The 21,519-nt window shown below is 44.6% G+C and overlaps 1 protein-coding gene across 1 annotated transcript in view; it reads right to left on the bottom strand.

The window, feature by feature from the left end:
- PAH (phenylalanine hydroxylase) overlaps positions 1-21,519 on the bottom strand; it is a 42,592-nt gene that overhangs the window by 7,716 nt on the left and 13,357 nt on the right. Inside the window, exons 3-9 of the mRNA XM_086754392.1 lie at positions 20,007-20,190; positions 11,343-11,431; positions 9,102-9,169; positions 6,108-6,304; positions 5,603-5,738; positions 3,069-3,138; positions 1,020-1,076 (exon numbers count right to left, since the gene is read on the bottom strand). Of these exons, the coding sequence (XP_086610518.1) occupies positions 1,020-1,076; positions 3,069-3,138; positions 5,603-5,738; positions 6,108-6,304; positions 9,102-9,169; positions 11,343-11,431; positions 20,007-20,190 (801 nt within the window). The remainder of the gene's footprint in view (positions 1-1,019; positions 1,077-3,068; positions 3,139-5,602; positions 5,739-6,107; positions 6,305-9,101; positions 9,170-11,342; positions 11,432-20,006; positions 20,191-21,519) is intronic.

The following is a 21,519-nucleotide window of genomic DNA, read 5'->3' as shown; positions in this document are numbered from 1 at the left end:
TAGCAAGAAAATTAGAGAGAAACATATGGTTTCTTGATCAAAAAGAGCAGATGCACATCTTTGATTTGAATACATTTGCAGTTCGCATTTCATTTTAAAATGTTGCCATGTGTCAAGTATCAACTGTATAAATACAGCAAATGTCCCTGCAGACTGAAATTCTTCACCTGGAAGGGGCACAGTGCTAGACTCAACATGCCTGTGAATCAGCTCAGCTCCCTGACAAACACAGTTGTGTTTGTGCTTACATTTGTCAGCAGAGCAGAGGCAATGAAACGATAGCAATCAAATTTCAATCTGGCTGGCTAACCCACTTGAAGTTTGAACCTTAGTTGATAGGAGTTTGTGTCCTGCTTCACACAGAGGGCGTATAGCTGTAGCCGCAAGAGAGGGAACGAGCTGTTAGTGCAATATTGAAGGAAGATGGTGTGTGGCCCAGCCTGACTTCTTCGTCTGTCATTTTGAAGGGACATCTGCTCAGAAGAACTACCTCATCTATCAGAAACAGCAAAGATAGTGCAATGCTTTGCCCAGGTGAGTTGGCACTGGAGACACTAATCTCACAGGCATATACTTGTTTTTATGTGAAGTTTTCAATTTTGGGTCTCAGTAGTCTCAGAGTAGGATTCAGGTGAGCCGCAATGACTGGAGAGGACATTAGCTTCCTGGCAGGATGGGACAGAAGGGACACTCACAGGTAGAACAACTACTGAAGCTGCATCCTGAAATTTTCTGTGGGGATGTAGTAACATGTAATCCCCAATCCCTTCTTGCCCAATATGTTTGTGCTAGAGGAAATCTTGTCTGGGCTTCTGTGTTTAATCACAACTGTCACTTTGAATAAGGGGTGCCAAAGTTATTTTCCTTTAATGCAACTGTTTCAGGGTGGGGTTTTCCAATCATGGACTTCACTCTGTTCCCATTCAGCTCTATGGGAGTTCTATCAGTGACTTCAGTGGCAGTAGAATTAAGACAACACAGGGTGCTTTGGAAAATTGAGCCCTCATTTATTAAATTACCGTAGCGAGTTTCTCGATGAAATCATCCGGAGCTCCCAGAGATGCCAGTCCAATTTCCTGTAACAATAAACCATTATTCTTCAAGCTGTTTACTGCAAACATTCTTCCTGTCTCGTCTTATGTAATTTCTCACATTTTAAATGTTACCACCACTTACTACCACACACAAATGTTTACAGGACATGTTCCTATCGTGCAACATCAATTTTAACCCAGAAATCTCTCCAGAAATGAACAAAGGGTCCTGTCCAAATGTCATTTACAAGGCATGATCTTTTGTGCCTGATACAAAGCCCACTGAGATCAAATAAAATTTTCCTTTTGCTTTGACAGGCTTTTGAGTCTACAACACATACCATAGAGAGTGATATGGTCAAAAGGAGGTAAACGAGTCACACCCTCACACCTTAAATATTTCTCTTTGTTTTGATAGGCCCTGATTGCAGGACTTTTCCTGGAGCCCTGAATTAGTTATTTTTTTCTGAATTGCAAGGCACGATTTGAAAGAGCTTATTCATACCTTAGGAACAAGTGGACACTTTCCCAAGAGACATGCAACAGCTGGATTCAGAAGACAGCCACACAAGACTGTGTACAACTGGGTACCTTTCTTGGTTTGCTCCAATAAGGACTGTGCAGTGCAAAATCAGAGCCCCACACACACCCACACCAAAAGCCTGGGAGCAGCCATCACCATGTCAAATCCTAATAAGCCAAGGTGCAGTAGGGCTTATCTTTAAGGAAACCCCAGTTCTGGGAAAGGGCAGAGCCTGAATACGGAATGCTTACTAACTACATCAAGTCAACTTTTGTATTGTGAGCAAGATATTGCATCAAGTACATTTTCCCTTCCTTCCTTCCTTCCTTCCTTCCTTCCTTCCTTCCTTCCACCCTTCCTTCCTTCCATCCTTCCTTCCTTCCACCCTTCCTTCCTTCCACCCTTCCTTCCTTCCACCCTTCCTTTGCTTGCTTCCTTCCTTCCTTCCTTCCTTCCACCCTTCCTTCCACCCTTCCTTCCTTCCACCCTTCCTTCCTTCCACCCTTCCTTCCACCCTTCCTTCCTTCTTTCTTCCTTCCTTCATCCTTCCTTCCTTCCACCCTTCCTTCCTTCCTTCCTTCCACCCTTCCTTCCTTCCACCCTTCCACTCTTCCACCCTTCCTTCCACCCTTCCTTCATCCTTCCTTCCTTCCACCCTTCCACCCTTCCACCCTTCCTTCCTTCCTTCCACACTTCCTTCCTTCCACCCTTCCTTCCTTCCACCCTTCCTTCCACCCTTCCACCCTTCCTTCCTTCCTTCCTTCCACGCTTCCTTCCTTCCTCCCTTCCTTCCACCCTTCCTTCCTTCCACCCTTCCTTCCACCCTTCCTTCCTTCCTTCCTTCCTTCCACCCTTCTGTCCTCCATCCTTCTTTCCATCTTTTTCTTTCTCTTCTTGTCTTTCCTTTTCTTCTCTCCTTTTCCTTTCTTTTCTCTTTCATTCTTTCTTTATTTCTGCCTGTCTATCTTTCTGACTTTCTTTCTGACTTTTCATGTTTTCTGGTAACACGCAGCCAAAAGTTTACTCCTTCACCGAGGTTTGGCTTCTTTTCCAAAGAGAAAGCTCCTCTCCAGCCTTCTCCCATGCTTGCAGCTGGGACAGTTCCCCACTTTACTCAGCCTCCTCTGTGGCTTCAGTAGAAAACAAAAATCTCTTCACTTTCCCTAACATTTGGACTGCAGGGTGGGGCAATAATTCATCTGACTCATGAGCCATTTAACTTTGCTCAGAAGGATCAACATTTACAAAAAAAAGGTCTTAGATGATGGCTTCACAAAGGGTTTGCCTGTTAAAAAAACAGCTCACACAAGACAGACATTTGGAGTTTGGGTGTATGAGTTCACCTAAGTGATTTGTGTTAAGATTTCAAGCAATAAATACATCAGCCTCAGCCACTCTTAAACAACATGCTAATAAACACCCCACCCTTCATAGCTCTTGGTTCATCCTCTGAGTTACCTAGTCTCTGGTGTGTTCAATTATAAAAATAGTAAAACCACTGAGAAACTTACCTGGGAAAACTGAGCAAAACTGGGATCAGCAAAAAGAGGCACATGTCCTAGCAGCTCATGGCAAATATCACTGCAGGAAAACATGAGATATGAATAACTTCAATTTAGGAAAAGTCCCTCAATGCTGGATGAATGCCCTAGAGTCAGCACATACTCAGGAGTGCCGTGCATTTGCTCCTACCAGCAAATAATGCTTAAGACTCACGGGAGAATATGTTGCTCTAAAATTATTCTTGTGATGGAAAAGCCTGCACACTCCAGGGCTTTCAATGCTTTAATCATCATACATCCCCCAGAGGAAGCACAGAATCATAGAATGGTTTGGGTTGGAAGGGACCTTCAAAGGTCATCTAGTCCAACACCCCTACAAGGAGCCGGGACATCTTCAACTACATCAGGTTGCTTAGAGACCCATCCAACCTTGAATGTTTCCAGGGATGGGGGCATCCACCACCTCTCTGGGCAACCTGTTCCAGTGTTCTACCACCCTCATTGTAAAAAATTTTTTCCTAATATCTAACCTAAATTTACCTCCCTCTATTTTGAAACTGTTACCCCTTGCCCTGTCACAACAGGCCCTATTAAGAGTTTCTCCCCATCTTTCCTGTAGGCTCCCTTTAGTACTGGAAGACTGGTATAAGGTTTCCCTGGAGCCTCCTCTTCTCCAGGCTAAACAGCCCCAACTCTCTCAGCCTGTCCTCCTAGGAGAGGTGCTCCAGCCCTCTGATCATCTTTGTGACGCTCCTCTGGACTCGCTCCAACTGGTCCATGTCCTTCTTACGTTGGGGACTCCAGAACTGGACACAGTACTCCAGGTGGGGTCTCACCAGAGCAGAGCAGAGGGGCAGAATCACCTTCCTTGACCTGCTGGCCATGCTTCTCTTGATGTAGCCCAGAATGCAGTTGGCCTTCTGGGCTGCAAGGGTATGCTCATGTTGAGCTTGTCATCCACCATCTCTCCCAAGTCCTTCTCCTCAGGGCTGATCTCAATTCATTCCCCGCCCAGTCTATATTTGTGCTTGGGATTGCTACGACCCACGTGCAGGACCTTGCATTTGGCCTGGTTGAACTTCATGAGGTTTGCACGGGCCTACCTCTTTAGCCTGTCAAGGTCCCTCTGGATGGCATCCCTTCCCTCCAGCATGCTGACGACACCACACAGCTTGGTGTTGTCGGCAAACTTGCTGAGGGTTCATTCTTTCCCAATGTCCATGTCACCAACAAAAATGTTGAACAGGGCCAGGCACATCATGGGCCCCTAAGGAACACCACTTGGACATTGAGTCATTGACCACCACTCTCTGAGTGCAGCCATCCAGCCAGTTCCCTATCCACCGAGTGGTCCATCCAGAAAACCCATGCCTCTCCAGTTTAGAGAGAAGGATGTCATGTGGGACAGTGCCAAATGCCTTGCACAAGTCCAGGTAGACGATGTCAGTTGCTTGCAGGAAGGATGATACATTATTTGTTTTTCCTTATAGAAGAAAACAATCCATTCAACTATCCATCCAGCTCAGGAAAACTCAGAAAGAAATCACCCTACCAAAGGGAAGGTGAACTTTTCAGTCTCAAGGACAAGAAAACTCTTTAGATTAAGTGCAAGCCACTAAGACAATTCACCATGGTGTAAATATGCACCTCAAGAGCTCAACTCCAGGCCATGTTCAGGCCCACAGCCTGCCACTGAGAGGTGGAAGCTCACCCTGCCTCAGGTAGGACTACTTCCATAATGAGTTGAATTTGGCAGCTGGACAGGCATGTTTGGGGAAGAACTTACCTAAGGACTGCTAAATTTTCCAAAGACAGAGAAGTCATTTGGTGAAACGGAAAGGGGAGAGGGATAAGATGGTCCCAGGAGAGTAAGATCAGTGGAAGGTATTTCAGCCTGGCTTTGTGCACAATGAGAATCCGGATGAGGAGAAGCAGGGAGAAAAATCAGAAGAATGAGGGATAGAAAAATGGAGGGAAAAAGAAGGTTGTGTGAAGAAGTAGGAAGAAAAGAAACAGTAAGGAAGAGGAGAAAGAATTGCAATAAAATGAAGCAGAGGAAGAAAACTGTTTTGAAAACATCAAGTGGAAAAGGACAATGGATGGGGATAGAGAGAAACATTACAATATAAAACTGAAAAAGAGAAGTGGTCAATGATCTGGTCTTCCTTTATCTTGCTGCCAGAAGCTTGCTTGCCAACATGTTGAGTCATTCCTGCACTAGATATTACACCAATGTTTGGGTGCTAATAGCTATGCTAAATGTCTTTGTACATTGCTGTCTCGCCTCCCAGCCACCACGCAAGCATACCTTCAGTAGTGAAACTGTCTGATCAGTCCCACAAAAACATGCAAAAGAGGATGCAGCTTGTTAAAAAGACTAGAAATCTTCCGAAAATGTTTTCAGAGGAGAGCGGTTGCTTGGCCACTCTCCATTAGCTCTGTTCCCAGAAGTGCCCCAGAGTCTCACATGGTTATTATCAGTTGGGATGACCCTGCTGTTAGTCTGCTGCCACTTTACGCACTGTCTGTGCCAAAGTACTTACGGCTCTGGTGTGTACATGGGTTTGGATGCATGGCGAATATACTGCGTAGAGTGAAATACTCGGAACGCCAGCCCAGCCAAGAAATCCCGAGAGGAGAGCAAGCCTGCAACAGGACGCAGGCGAAATCCAGTGCAGGCTGAAAAGACAAAAAAATGGCATCTTATAAACAACTCATGTGCTTGATCTATCCTTATCTGGACTCCTCACAGTGGAAAAAGTTTGTTAACTGTTTTCTTTGTTCTCCTTATGTTAAACAGAGTTTAGTTGTGAAAAAGAAGGGAATTTTCTACCCCTGTGTACCACCATCATAGTATCTAAGCATCCGTACCATGGTACCTCTAGAAGTTTTATAGGGGAACCTGGGACACAGGCTAAGTGATGTGCCCAAGCACCACAGGAAGCCTGTGATAAAACAGGGACTGTTTTTCCATCTCTGGAAGCATCACTCCCACAGCCAGCTGAGGCCTTTCACTTGATTTGGTTCTTTTATGTGCTTCAAACTTACTCCGCAAGAATTTTGAAACATCTTCAAGCTGGGGAATGTTGTCCTCCTGGTAGCCACAGTACTTCTCCAGCAGTGGGAACACATGGTTGTGTTCATAACAAGCATGAGTTGGATAGAGACTCTTCAGCTCCCTGAAGACGATGCCCCATGTTTTCTTTTCTTCTTCTGTGTAGGTGACTCGAGGAATAGGTTGGCCACTGGAAAGAAAATGGATACCCTCCATAGGAGCCACAGAGAAAATCCATCAGCATCATACTCAGGAGCTTTACACGGGCTGGCTGGGAGCCACTGGTGCAGGAGAAGAGGTATCTTTGGTCTAACATGCAGGTGCAAAAGGAGTCTCTCTTGCCCCAAGGCATAGGCTGGGAAAGACTCCACCATCCTCAGCTGAGATACTGTTCTTTAGACAACTCCTTGCACTATTGTGGTAATAATAAATTAGTGCTTATTTGTCTTATCAAGATGTTCTTCTAAAAATATTTGCTGGCTGTTGGTTTCAATCCATTCTCATTTTTAGATATGGAGCAGCTGTTGTATTTCTGGCTCTAACACACATTATATTAATTGTTTTGGTTACAACAAGAAAACCATCAGCTCCAGAAATCTGTTTCTTGGAGGGGCAAATAAATTCTGATCTGTGCTTCATGCTCTAACACATGTAGACTCCAGCCAGTTTGACTTTTTATAATTGTAATGAGCAATTTGAGACAAATCCCACCCTCAGGCCTTCATGTGCTTAGTTCATGTCGAAGCTAGCAGGATTTAGACAATCACAAGCAATGTAGTTTGCCCTCCTGTGAATAGTCAATTCCTTAGCAATAATGATAGGGCATAGGTGAATCCAGCAGCTTTGAAAAATCAAAGGATTTTAAGTAACTTAATAGGGTTAACATCACTGCTGGAATAATGCTGGAGCTTTCCAAGCCCTAGAAACCCATTCTTAAAGTCTTGATGACACCCCACCATCTCCCACTTCCTTATTTTTTCCCTGAGCCTCAGGGCAGCTCCTCTGGAGCACCATCATTTTCTGTCTCTCTGTATCAGTCCTCCTTGATCTGTGGAGCTTTAAACATCATGTTGAATTATAAGGATTGCTGGGGAATTGTTGTTTCTATAGCATTCCTAGGTAATCCTCAGTCACCTTCCAGGGCTACAGGGGGCAGCTATGGCTTAAAAATCATTCAAATTTCAATTAAAAAAATTCAGAGATCAACAGGGACAGAAGCAAAGGAAGGCAGAGGGAAGAGACAAGCTAACAGCAAAGAAAAAAAGAAGTCAGGGAAATTAAGAATTCAACAAACATGACTAGTAAATATATCAAGAGAGCAGGCAAAAGAACAAAGGCAGAGGAGAGAGGCAAACAAAAAGAGGAAAGAGAACAAAACAGGTGGAGAAGAAGGGACACAAAAGAGGATGAAATTGGTGGCAGGAGGAAGAGTAAAAGACAAACAACCACAGACTCGCCTCACTTTGTACCTAACTTCACAAGCTAAGCATATTTGCCTTTTCAGATATTTCCCATGAAGCTTGATAACCTTGGTTGTCCCTTTCCTCCTGCCTGGTTCTCTGCATCTCTGTCCCCCTGTCCCCCTCACCCCTTTGACGTCTCCTCCCCACTGTAGACCCTGAAAGGCATGTCTGCCAGGTGTAGCACCCAGGGCAAGGACATCACAGATTCATCTGAGCCTTCCTGAATCAATGCCCAAAGTCACAAAAAAACCACATGCCTCCTTTCCACAAGCCCCAGAAGCCAGATGTGGGCTTTCACACCCTGCTTATTGCTCTGTTGCTGAAAGATCTTATGGGAGAGTCCAAGAACTTCACATAGAAGGTGCTTTTGGGACATAGGTTCAGGTCCGTATAGACTCTGTTTCTTATGTGTCTGAGGATCTGGATAAAAGACTAAATATTAACTAGTTACATCTTGGAATATAATAGTTTCATCGTCCTAAGATAGTTTCAGTTTGAATCTTGGGGGGAGTGGGCGTTTAACATGGGTTTTGTTTTGTTTCTGTGTAGGATTTGATGAAAGCCTGCAAACTACAGACCAGAATTTTCTATCCATTGTGCAGTAAAGGTAAAATTTCTGTGGAATACCTAAAAATGGGCATTAGATCCACTCACATCTGGCCACATAGTCTTATCCAAATTTTCTAGCTATAAACTGGACTCCTGACTTTTTTTCACTTTCCATCAATGAGTCCAATTTTGTCTCTCATTTTGCAATTAGATTATTAGCTCTTTGGCTCAGGGACTATCTTTTCATTGCAGCCCTGTGCAAAGTGGAGTCCTAAACGTAAAACATATGTTACTTTATCCTTTGCAATCACAATTTTTACCAGTCTCAGCAAGAATCAGGCCCAGTAGTACTGATGTAAATGTGTGAGTGACTCTGGGAACAGAATTCTATCTCCTCCAGATTTGATCACTGAAAGCAATCAAGCAAGCCTGTTCTAACTGAATTTATCATCTCTATTCATTTATTTTTCTTGGGAAATAAGAGACCAAATTGCTGATTGCAGCTGGGTCAGACATGATAAAAGTAGAGTATCAGGAGCTGGATTAGCATGAGAACCATAAGTTATTCATTATTTTAATAGTGTATGCAGCTCCTGCTTTAATGTAAATGATAGGTACTCCTCCCCCAGCCCTGGTTTAATGGGGAGAATACCAGAAGCAGCTTTATTCAATGCTCAGGTCTTTGTAGTAGCAACGGAGTCTGCTGCTCCATTAGACAACAAAGCCAGGGAAGAGGGCTGCTATGGGGAAAGAAGAGCGGCAACATTCTCTTCTGAACCTGTGCCTGGAACAATTTACTTTTGTTTTACTGTGATTCAGGGATAAATGCATGAACAGGAAGATTTAAACACATAACAGAGAAAAGCCAACAGCAGGACGATGCTTGTGGAAAACTAGGGGTTGCCAGCAGGATGTGAGCCCTAGGAGAGAGCAGGAGATGTGAACTTGCTTTCTGCCCAGGCACTGAGCACTCACTGTCTGTAGTTGTAGGCAATATCTGCAAACTCCTTCCTCCGGGCCCGGTAGACAGGATCTTTGAACCCCTAAAGAGAAATAGTGATAGTCAGTTCCCCTGTAATTGCAGGCAGTGAACAGCCTTCCTCTCACAGAGAACTCTTGGGCACAGCTGGTGTAGTCCAAGAAGTGTAAGAGGGTGAATGGGGAAACTGCCTTCATCCCACCTGGCTCTGCTGCGCCCTGCTTGCACAGGGCATCGCTCCTTCCCCATCTGCGGGGCCACCAGAGCAACCCTTCAGGCACAGCCTCCCAGCACCTCTCACCCCCCAAGTCGTTTCCTTTTCTCATTTCCACTTGCTACAAAAAAAAAAAAAAAACGGTAACATGCTCCTTTACAGCGCGAGCACAGTGCTTCTGCAAGAGCAATATGCCTTATTATTGGCACTCTGATATCTAACCATGTCCTTCTGGTTTCTTAGGAAGCTTGTTGCAGTTCCTAGCAGAGCTGGGCCAATCTAGAGGAGCGGAGTTAAACCCCAATAAAAACACACTCATCCACTCAGTCTGACTTTTTAGGCGGATTTTCAGTATGAACCACGCTTAAAGGTGTCTGTTTTCAAACTGTTAGAAGAACAGTAGGCACCTAGCAAGCCAAAAAGCCCTATTCGCCCTAAAAATTCAACCATTTGGAGGGATTTAATTAGTACAAAGAATGTCTAATAGACCTTGTGGTTTGGAGCTTGACCTTTGCAGCTAATTACCAATAAATCCAGGGATAAGAAATATGATCTCTAAATCTTCATTTGGGATAATCATTCTCCTATCCCAGTGTGCCTGCTATTTAGACTAAAAGTTCCTCGGGGCTAGGAGTGTCTTCACCACCTAAACTGGAGAAACACTCTTCTAAGCTAGGACATACTTCTGCAGGGCAACTCACTGGGCACCGCAGTAGTTCATGAACGCATCTCTTAGTGTCACACGGCACAACTGGACTGAGGGGCCACAAAACACAACCAAGTACAGGAGACAGCTGAAGTAGAGTGCAGATCTAAGAGTGTGAGTCAAAAAGAGGCAGCCAAGGGCCTAAAAAATATGCAGTCCAAGATTAACCCGGCATAGAGGTATTTGTGATTATATCCCATATCTCTTAACTACTGAAAACACAGGCTTCGTTAATTCCTCTTTTTCTACACTCTATGTACTGTCACATCTACTTACCCCAGCAGCTGGATTTCCTTTTTAAGGCATAATATTCTCACTAACTATTTCTAGGAACTGGAGCAGAAATGCTCCATTCCTTTTACTATCTTTTGTGTTTATTTTGTTTCCTTTTTCAAACACAATTCTGGTCTATTCCCACATGACACGCAAGAGGGCCATTGACTCAGTGTACCTCCTTTCATTCCTCGTTTCATATGACCACACTGAACATCATGAATCATTGTATATGATACATAACACATCTCAAATTAAGCAATAGGTAGTGAATGACTAATCACCCCATCTCAATTAAACTAATAGCAGCAATTTTTGTTGCGCTGCATGTAATTTATTTATAATCACCCTATCTCAATTAAACTAATAGCAGCAATTTCTGTTGCACTGCATGGAACTCAGTGTGTTTTGACAAATGAAAATAAGTTGTTGTTTGCTTGGAGAGGGAATAGAGGCAGAAAGTATTCTTGTATCTGGAAGAGTTGAAAAACCACTGAATAACATTTTTTATCAGCTAAGCCAATGAACAAAACTTTCTGACTCTACCATTTAAACCACAAACTTTTTGAAAAAGAGACCTTGTCTCTTGTTCTGTCTCACCATGCAAGAATCATGTCAGATTTAACAACTACATAACAAGGCACTAAGATCAATCGTGTGTATGTGATCAAGGATGAAAAAAAGCAATATTTCTATCTCTAGACTATGATACGCTGCTTCTGAAGGTTTTGTTGTTAGTGATTCACAAAATGAGTCTGAAGTCACTGTATCAGAGCCATGTGGGAAAACCAGAGGTGTCTCTGTGGTGGCTCTGTGCTCTGATGACTGCTATGACTTTTACAGTCTCCTGGTATTTGCTCAAATTAAAGCAACCTTACTAGGGATTGGCCTGAATCTAGCCGTAGAAATTGGCTACCTTTCTTCTCCTAAACCACTTGAGACTTAGTCTACTAGATTTGTCTTAAAGCAGAGCAAGTGTAAATGAGAGAAACGTCTGTCCCAATAACTAGAAACATGTTAAAAAACTAAAGCTCTGTTTCTTACAGGATGGTCGGCATCCAGTTCCGCTCCATAGCTTAGGATCTGATTGGCAAACCTATCCAGCTCCTGGATACTTCTTGGGAACCATGGCACTGCAAAATAGAAAAGAAATAGAGACTGATATGCTTCTTCATTACTTGGTTTGGGACCTTCTTCTAGTTTTTCCATTTTTTCATCATTAATATAAAGAAATATGTGCAAGGGGCTAAATTCTTTGGGCAGCAACGGCCTTTCCCTGTAGTAGGTGGCAAGAGCAAACCCTGCAAGTTGTCTAGAATTTGTGGCTGTTCTGCACTGTTGGAAGAATACAGAGCATCAGGAATGTCAAGCCCTGGCGCAGAGCTGGCTTGTAATGTTTATGATTTTCTGTTTATTATTCTGGTTTATTGGCTTACCAAAATGTAGGAATTTTTCCAGAGTATCCTTCCTTTCACAGTAGCTAGAATCAGCCATTTAAAAAAAAAAACCTGCAAGAAACCCCACAGCAAGAAGGATACAGGATTATTTGACCCTCTGAAAACCTCTTTCTAAGACTTACTTGGTGGCCTAGGATGCTGAAATAAAGCTAAGATGCTGAAATAAAATGATAAATGGCACCCTGATACCTCAGACTAGCATTGTGTTATTGCAGTCATTATACAATAATGCATTCATTTAACTAACGTTCTGGGCCTGGTTCTCTATTGCCTTGTAAGTCACATACTATACATGCTTCCTACGGCACAGCCAGGATATAAAATGGGACCACACCAACTATACAGCATCTAATGCCCACGTGGCCCTCCTTTTACAGAAGTATATAAGGTGGAGAGCAAAGAAGAACCAGAGGAGTTTCCAGATGTGACATATTCAGATAGTGGAAAGCGAAAGGCAAGTGTCTTTGTAGCAGCTGTGCTATCAGGAGAGGCTCTTTGCAGCTTGAGAGGTACATGGAACGGTCAGACCTCCTTCCTGGAGCAGTGGGCGCAGATGTATTCACCTCGTGGTCCTGGCAGTCCCCTGGCACGTCTCCCCTCACCAGCGAGGCCTGGCACACACATGCAGTGGCCGTACCAGGCTGCAGCCTCCTCTTACATCTCCTGCAGGATTCAGCCACATACCAATCCAGAGACTCCTTTGTCAGCCCCCACTGGGCCTGGCCACCCCAGCCTCCCGCAACGCTGAGAAAGGGAAGCTTGATGGAGGGAGCACAGGGACCACAGGCCTTTCCCCTCCCTTGTCTCGTCATCACTTCAGGAAGCATATCTGTAGGTACCACCACTAGGTACCAGTGGCAGAAGGGGACATCCTGGGATCTGCCAGTGCTGCTGGGCTCAGCTTACTTGGCTTTCCCTTCTGCTGACCCTTTCTTACATTTTTTGGTCCTTTGGCCCTAGCTGTCTGCCTCTTTTCTATTCCACTTCCCCTCCCTTCTGCCTGAGTCAGAGGTTACAGCCATATCTCAAGTTAACAGCCTCTGATGAACTTCTGCTCACAAATACACTAATTGCTCTTTGGGCCCATGTATACTTCTGTCTTCAGAACACTCTGCAGGACTGAGACCTATCAATTCTTTACATGGTATACGAAAAATAACTCCCTTTTGTTTTAAACTTGATTATTTCATATGATGTTAATTAGTTCCTGCATACAAACATGTTGCTATTCACCTTCTCCAGGCCACCTAGGATTTTATAGCTCCCTGTCAGATCTTCCATCTATCATCCATTGTCCTGGCTGAGATCTTGCTTGTGTGTTTCAGGTGCAGAAAACATGGGCTATCTTCGAGCACTCCCATCACTTCTCTCTGCACCACTTCCAATTCTACCCTACTTTTTCCAAGGAAAAAGCACAAGACTTCCATCTAAGGATGTACCCCATGCTCAGGACCTGCAATCATGTCCTATACGCTCCCCATACCGAGTACAAGTCAGCTCCATGGATTCCAACACCAATATCACCCGAAGGTCTGCTGGTCCAAGACCAGAGTCTCTGAGCAGTCTCTGTCAATAAAATGTTGGAGTTCATTTAGTGCCTTTCTTGCATGAACGAATGACACTTGCTCAGTCAGTGCTTGGAAAACACCTCACTCCCATGTGTGTCTCTCTGCTCGACTGGAAGCTCTGCCACTCAGCCATACTTCCCCATCCAATTTTGGGGTTTTGTACCACGTGACCCTTAGCCGCAGCCAGCAGCTGCTGCATGAGCTCCCTGCGGTGCCTTTTTGATGAGCCTCATCCCAGACCACCTACGGGATAAGAGGATCACTCTGTCCCCAGGGCTCTTCAGCCTTGCTCTCTGCTGAGCCTAAACAGTGCGGAGGGCACGCGTGGCACTGGGCTTCTGCGAGGCCCCTGCGCAGAGGGCTCAGCGCAACAACAGCAGATTTACAGGGCGTGCTTTGGGAGGCCGCAGCTCAGCCCCACGCAGAGTGCTCACTCCCCCTGACCCGATGTCCCACCACCAGCCTGGCTCCATCCAGTGCTCTCCCAGGGAGCCCTCAGATTTGTTTCCGGCAGGCCAGGGAGAGCGGGCGGCTGGTGGCTGCCCAGGCTGCAGAGACCTGGGGCTCCGCAATGCTCCCACCTGTGCCTCTCCTGCTCCCTCCCAACAGAAGTGGGGTTTGGTTCCCCCCAATTTTTCGAGCTGCACACCCTTCTGCTTTGTCCTAAAAAAAACCCACACGTGAAGAAGTCACTAGATGGCAGCAGCAGTCCCAGGCAGATCTTCCCAAAATGACTTTATTCACTGGCTGTACCGCCAACTCTCTTTCTCCAGAAATACTCTCTCACCTTGCTGTTAGCAACCCTCCTGCACCTCCAGACCCTTGAGTTAAACCGGTCAGAGGGGGTGAGTAGAAAAAGGAGTGTTAGACTCCTAGAGAGGAGTCACCACTCACGCGCACCGTGTGAAGCATGAGCCCACCCAGCCCCCCTGCCCCTATTTTCTATATGGGCAGCCGGGCACTGGGTTGATCTCCTGGCTCTGCCTCTGAGCTTTGCGTGATGACAGGGAATCATATCACTGTGTTGTGCTTCAAATTCCACACTATCAACTTGGGTTGAGGCATGCTGATAAATGTTTTTGGCCTAAGCACTGGAAAAAAAAGCTGTCTGGTAGTCCCACAGCAAAAGATTTGTCAGTGTTAGACTGAATAACCAGTAGTCTTGGGGATGCACCATGATCTGAATGCTCTGGGCTGTGCAGACAAATTGGTAGGAGCTGAAGTCAGCAGTAGATTTCAGCAGCAATGTCTGTAGAGTTTTGCTGCCCCAAATCAGAAAGGTCTAGGTGGGCAGGGTTTGAATCACTGCAACTTCAAGAAGGGATAAAATGGCTCTATAATACTGACTTACTTTCATTAAATCATTTTATTCTCAAGATCCTCAAAGTACTTTGTGCAGAGCTCATGATATACTCTGGGACAGACTGTCTCCCAGGCTGATGTGCTGTCAGCTCTGGCCATGGAGATGGGTGGCTTGTTTTTTCTCCCACACAGGAGCAGCACCTTATCCTCTAGGCATGCAGCCCCTATAGGTACCTGACCTATTTTCAGCAGATCTCTGCCCTCCTCCTAGATCCCCCTAAACACTGACCACAACCAAGAGAGAGCAGCTCTGAGCTCGTGGAGCTGGATGGAGGGGGCAGGCTGTGAAAGGGAAATCCTGAAGACGCTTAGCCCTATTCACACCAGCATGCTGATGTTAAGTTGGGTTCTGGAAAGTCCTGAGACACCTTAGCTCTCGTGGAAACAAGAATTGAAAGTCTTGAGCACAGCCCCAGGGCAAGCACTGCACCAAGTCCATACAGCCCTTGCATCAGGGACCAGGGTGCGAAAGGGCTACTGGGTCTTCTGCCTGTCTGTGTTGTGCCAGGAGGCTGGCCCCAGCCCTCCCAGCAACTATTTAAAAGACCAAATCAAATTACCCCCTGGCTGAATCTATCCCATATTTTGCTGGCAACATCCTCTTCCAGCCCAGTTCGCCAGACTCACTGTCTGTCTGCACAGCCATTAATGAATTGCCAGGGCAAGCTGTTGCAACACTGGGCCTCTGTGAAGGTCTGAGGAGGAAACGTGGGCTGATCAGTAATAAATATTGATTTGTCTGTAAGTGAAACAGCAGCATTTATGGAATTGTGCTGGACACCCAAGTGGTGACCAAATTACCATGGGGTCAAATGCTTAGCAGAATGCTAATAACCCATTTATATGAGGGGCGGCAAAGCAGGGGCAGTGAGGACTTCTGCAGAACTCCTCCATTCGGACCATTGTGAGGAGGGTCAAAGGCAGGTCTATGCAATTTATAGCAGTTCAAGGCCCAGGTTTAGCCCTTTTTTAAACAATCCCAAATGCTTTGCCCAGCCTCAGGGTTTAGCAAACAAGGCCTCTACAGAACCTCAGCCTCCAGCCTGTCTCAGAAATGCAATAAATTGTCTGCATTTCCCTAATGCTGCAAAATAATAATATTTAATTCTTTTTATTCATGGGCTCTGAGTGGTCTGCAGATACCCAGCTTGTTTCCAAAAACAGCCATGAAGAGATGCACTGTGTTTTCACAACAAATCTTTCCATCTCTACAAAGGGCTTTTGGCCCGGTGACTGCTAACCTATCTCATCTGAAGCTCTAAAACTACCTTTGGATTTACAGCATTTTGGTGGCCTGCTCTCAGCTAAAATTACAGTCACGCTCCAAACCTGGTATTTGTAACTATTTCAATGTTTAAATGGGAAACCAATATTACATTTTGCATTTAAGAGAGGAAAAATCCTAAAAACAGTTAGAGTTATCAGACAAAAAAAAAAAAATCTCTGTGCATTTATACCTTGCTCAATAAAGCACATATACATACATCTTTAATGCTGAACTATGCTGAAGGGGCAAGGTAAGAAAGTTTTTCTGACTGTCCACAGAACACTGTCCCAAGAATGGTAATGTGTGCTTCCTACAGGAAACTGAGTAAAATAGGGATTTTCTACTCAAATCATAAATATAAGCAAAGTGAAGCTTAGCAAAGAGGGGCTGAGAGCATCTTCAGGCAGTGATGAAAGAATCAGTCCCATGGAAGCTCAGACTGCCTTCAGGAGAAAACATTCCCAGTCTTTACCTGCCAACTGAGAAGAGCATGACAATGTCCCCATACACCATATTCCTGAGATTTTCCTCCCTGAAGGCATCTTGCTCTTGTTCTGTGTTTTAGGAATAAAATACCACAAAATTGCATCTGTGGATTATGATCAGATTTGCCAGAGCTCTTCCCTTGTAGCCGCCTCAGCCCAGAATTTGCCACCCACAGTTCATACCCTAAGCAGGTCTTGTTTGACCTTTCAAAATATGGCTCTTTGGGGATTTCAGTTTGACTGGACCCTTACTACTCATGACAGAAGTTGAAATTAAAAAAAAAAAAAAGAAGAAGAAAAATGGAAAGGGCAAAAAGAAATATCAGTCTTCCCCTCTTTCCTTGGCAATAAATTGCTCCCACTTTATATTATTTCTGAATTACTGAAACTGACAAACAAACACAAGTTATCCTCTCAGACAGAAGGAGATCAAGTCCCTCTCTGCAGCACTGACAGGATAATCTAGCTCAAAAAATCCTTTGATCAACACAGTAACATGCAGTGAAATCCTAATCCTACAGCTGACCACAGGAGTTTTGACTTCTCTGAGGTCAGAATTTCACTTATAAGCCTCTCTTGGCTGAGATTTAGAGCTGTATCTGTATCTGACTCTGGTCTATGCTTATACACAACTTTATTATTTAATAAAGTTTATTATTAACTTCTTTATAATAATTACAAAAAAAAAAAAAATAGAAGTAATGGCAAGCCCTGCTAGTCCCTGTAGCTTTCTTCTGGAAATAAAAAAGCCCCCAAAAGAGAATGTTTTTGATTTGACATGATCATAAATCACCTAATCAACCTTTTGTCCCTCCATCTCATGAATAGACACAACCGACTCCAAACAATATCTGCTGCCTTCTTTTTCATCTTCAAATGTAATGTCATGGGTAGGACACAAAGGAAACGGTAAAAGGATTACCAGCACTCAGCTCAAGAAGGTATTAATGTCCTTTCATGTTGTTCCTAGGAAGGAAGAGGAAGATCCAGACCTAAAGTATTTAAAGTCTGAAATCCTATTAAAATCACATCTGTTATCTGAAGAGACATTCAAATACGTCTCAGACAGGATGCTGGGCAGCCACCGCTATACCAAGCAGCCTCAGCACCAGCAAAAATCTCTGAGAACTAGGTGCATGGACAACTCACAAAATCTTTCCTTATTTCCCTCTGAAGGTAGAATTATGACTGACCTCCCTGGGATTTCTTCCAGGAACAGAGAGTTATTCCTGCTCCCACCAAACTGGATGGCAGAGTCTCCCCAGTTTCAATAGCAGGAGTGAGGGGCATCCACAAGCCCAAAAAGTGGAGAGGCGAATGGATGGTGTTGAACTCACATGTACCTGTATGAGGGACAGCAGAGAGCGTGGGGGATGGTCACCCTCTGGGACTTTTCCTCCTCTCCTCTTATCTCAGCCCAGAGCTGCAAGGGTCCCAGAAGGATGAGGCTGCAGCAGCCAGCAGCCACAGTCAGCGAAACCAAAATCAGAAAGTAAATCCAGGTGTTCAAAGGGGCATGCCAGTCCAGGAGCTCAGAAGAGCAATTCCTCCTCCAGCCCCATGTCAGGCTCTTGGCACATCTGCTATACAACAAGGTTTATGCCAGCTTCTTTTGTGAGGTTTCAGAGATATTTGGCAAGGGGTAGGGCACTGCAACAGCGCTTCACTGCCACTTTTTGTCTTGTTATGCTGCCCTTTGCCAGTAGTTCCTACCTGAATAAGGAGAATCTGGAAGGCAGCTGGACTTTGTGTGAAGGATCCATTGAATAAACTGTTTATAAAGAGTCAGCAAATGAGCAACCACTGTTTAAATAAATAGGTAACTAATTGCTCACTAGAGCAATAGAAACCTTATAGACCATAGTTACACCTAGGTTTTATGTGGAGACACTCCAGAAAAGAGCAACAAGATTGGCCACAAGACAAGAAACCAGGTGTCCTGAGAAGAGAAGACCAAGGTTGGGCAGGATACATCTCCAGACACCAAAAAGACTGATCTAAAAAGGAGGAGTACCTTCTGTTCCCAGTATCAAAGGCAGGCAGGAGGAGAAGTCATCAGCTCTTGGTGTGGCAGGTGAGACTGGGTGAGGGCAGAGCAGCCCCACAGTGTGGAGCCATGGAGTCTGGGAAGTCTCCACCGCTCAGGACAGACAGTGGTTTAGCTAGTCCTGCTTTTTTTTTGCCAGGGGACAGGCCACATAACCCCTTGCAGGACTTTCATCTCCATTTTCTGGTTTAAAATTTTATGTCTATTTTTATGATACCCTATCATAACTGTAACATGCTCACCTGTCAGTGCTGGCTCTGAATGGACTCGCTATACAAGACAGTAAAGTCTGACTACGTTTACGGGGTCTATGCATCACTTGAAAGTTAAAAACCAGCTTCTTTTCACCTGAGTGTTCTCTGGGAGAAGTGTTCAAGACAGGGCAGGCCCCCAGCTGGGACACACAATGCACAGGCTTTGTAGATCTCTCGAAGACACCTTCTTGGTGACCTCTGGGATTCCAGGGAGCCATCCTTCCTTAGGAAGGCAGTCTTCAATACACAACATTTTTCCACAAAATGGCACTTTAGAGGCTTGACTCTCCTCGATACTGAACAGGCACAGCTTTATTATGGGGATGGGGTGGGAGGAAAAACGAGGCAGATCAAGGCCTGGTTTCCTCAGGGGGATTGATCTGCTGCTTACAAGCCAAGTCCATGCATACACTTGCAGATTTTGTGTTTGTTTTTTAAATTGTGATTGAGTTTATGTGGGTTTTTTGACCCAGGGCAGATAGTAATTAGACAGATGTAGTGCATCCCACATGGAGATCTTTGCTGTCTTTCTTCTTCTGTTTTAAGTTCTCATGTGGGCAGAGAACATAGGAAAAGGCTAAAAGTGTACAGACCCTGCAGTAGCTTTCAGTGCTCAGTGGTCCAAAACCTATGGGATGGTAGTCAGAAATTCAGGGGATTTCATTGGGCTTGATAAGCTAATGTATCTGCATTAAACACGGCATTTTGAGTCCCACCTGCACCCCTGTTATTCCTTCACGTTACAGATGTGTGTCAAGAACGGAAGTTGCCACCCTGCATGATTTACCAAAAACTATGTATATAAATGCTGCCGCTTTTAAAACAGGGCAGAGACTGGGAGCAGAAAATAGATGTACCTAGAGCTTCATGCACCAATGCTTAGGGATTTACAAGTTGAGCCCTTAGCCTGTAACTCCAATCATCCTTCAATCCCTGATAACTTCTGCAGGTACTGTAACAAGCTACAACAACAAGGCTGTCTTTAAGAGACTGTGAGTGCTGCCAACCAAGCAAGATGACAACGTAACACCATAACCCCAGTTCCCAAGACATCTAGTAAGAAGCACAGCAAAAGATGGAGCATGGCAGTTTACACTGAGAGAAAATCTTCATATGAAAAAGCTTACAACATAGGCAAAATCGGCAGAGGGATGGAAATGCAGCCATACAGACCCAAGAGGAACTCCTTTGCTACAGGAAAAATAAATAATTTAAGCATATGACATAAATATTCCTTGTCAATGTTACCCTTATCAATGTATCCTTACCAGTGTCCTTCTTCTTTGTTCGTGAAAGCTCATGGACTGTTGCTCCGATATCATTTCTCAAGGACTTGATGATCTTGTCCAGTGCTGGGACATTCTTTCCTTCCAAGTTAATGAAGAATTCATACTCATCTTTGTTGAGACGGGAAGGTCGAGACTCAATGTGGGTCAGGTTAATACCCTTTTCCTATGAGAGAGATTTTGGTCCCATAGGTTTTGGAGGAAGAAATATGACATAAAGACTAGCTGAAACTCATGTGTTAGTCAACCACTCATACTATACAATCCAAATAACTCAAAAGTAGACTTGCCTCTGGTGTTCACTGGACTGAGGACTTTCACAACAGGGAGAGAGACAAAAAGGAAGACTAAGAGGAATGTGGGATTCACCCTTGTGGAGAGCTCCAACATAAAGACTATGCACTACATAAACCTTTGAAAAAGGTGAAAGCAGGATAGAAATTGTAAACAGGCTTTGTATTTTAAATTGAGACTCCAGCACTGCAAGTACATAATAGCAGCTTGTCTGTATGGACAAGAACATTTCCCCAGGATCAACACGGGAAGTAGGCATTCTAACTGTAGAGAGCCCCCTCATGAGAAAGTGAATGTTGTATTTATGAGCATCTTGAAAGGAGGTTGGAAAAGCAAGCAGCTGGGCACTCTGTGAGATAAGCTTCTGCCAAGCCACTGCACAGTAACCTGCAAAGCCACCTGCTCGGTTTCCAGGGCTGCGAGCAGCTGTTGGGCAGAGATCCAACAGGAAACATGGATCTGCACCAAAAAGGCAGCGCAGGTTTGTGTAAACAAAAACACGGATGTTTTAAATCACAGAATCACAAAATCACAGAACTGTAGAGTTGCTAGGGTTGGACGGTGCCTCTGGAGGTCATCTAGCCCAACAGTCTGCTCAGGTAGATTCCACTAGAGCAGATTACTCAGGACTTCATCTGGTCAAGTTTTGAGTATCTCCACGAATGGAGACTACACAACCTCTCTGGGCAACTGCTCCAGAGTCTAATCACTTTCATAGCAAAGAAGTATTTTCTTTAGCGTGGAAATTCAAATTCCATCTCACCAAATATCTTCACTGACCGCCAGCAGTGCCTGCTAGCTCTGAAGAAAGGGATTGTTGGCAACTACAGTCTTGATGACTGTAGCCAGTGGGTACCTTACCTCAGACGTGCCACCATGCCAATGTGTAAAGCAACAAGTAGCTAAAAATTCTGATTTTCCAGTCACTTAAACACAAGTCCAGGAAAATCTACCTCGGTTTATCTGAATTCAAATGTTTTCCTGAGCACTGTAATTTGAATATGAAAATATTACTTTCTCTTTTTTTTTGAGAAAAACCTTTTAAACAGGTTTCAGTTGGTGCCAACTTTACCACCTGATCTTCTTGTCAGGCTCACACTGGGGCCACAACCACAGCATGGCAAGGCCAGGTCTGGGCTTCTGTTCCCTCGGAGGAATAGACAAACCCCTGGAGGAAATTTGGATCTGAAGATAAACGCCA

Source organism: Chlamydotis macqueenii, chromosome 1 (assembly GCF_036417535.1).
Source record: "Chlamydotis macqueenii isolate bChlMac1 chromosome 1, bChlMac1.mat, whole genome shotgun sequence".
NCBI lineage: Eukaryota > Metazoa > Chordata > Aves > Otidiformes > Otididae > Chlamydotis > Chlamydotis macqueenii.
Note: the sequence above shows the minus strand (reverse complement) of the source record. Positions and strands in the feature narration are given on the sequence as shown.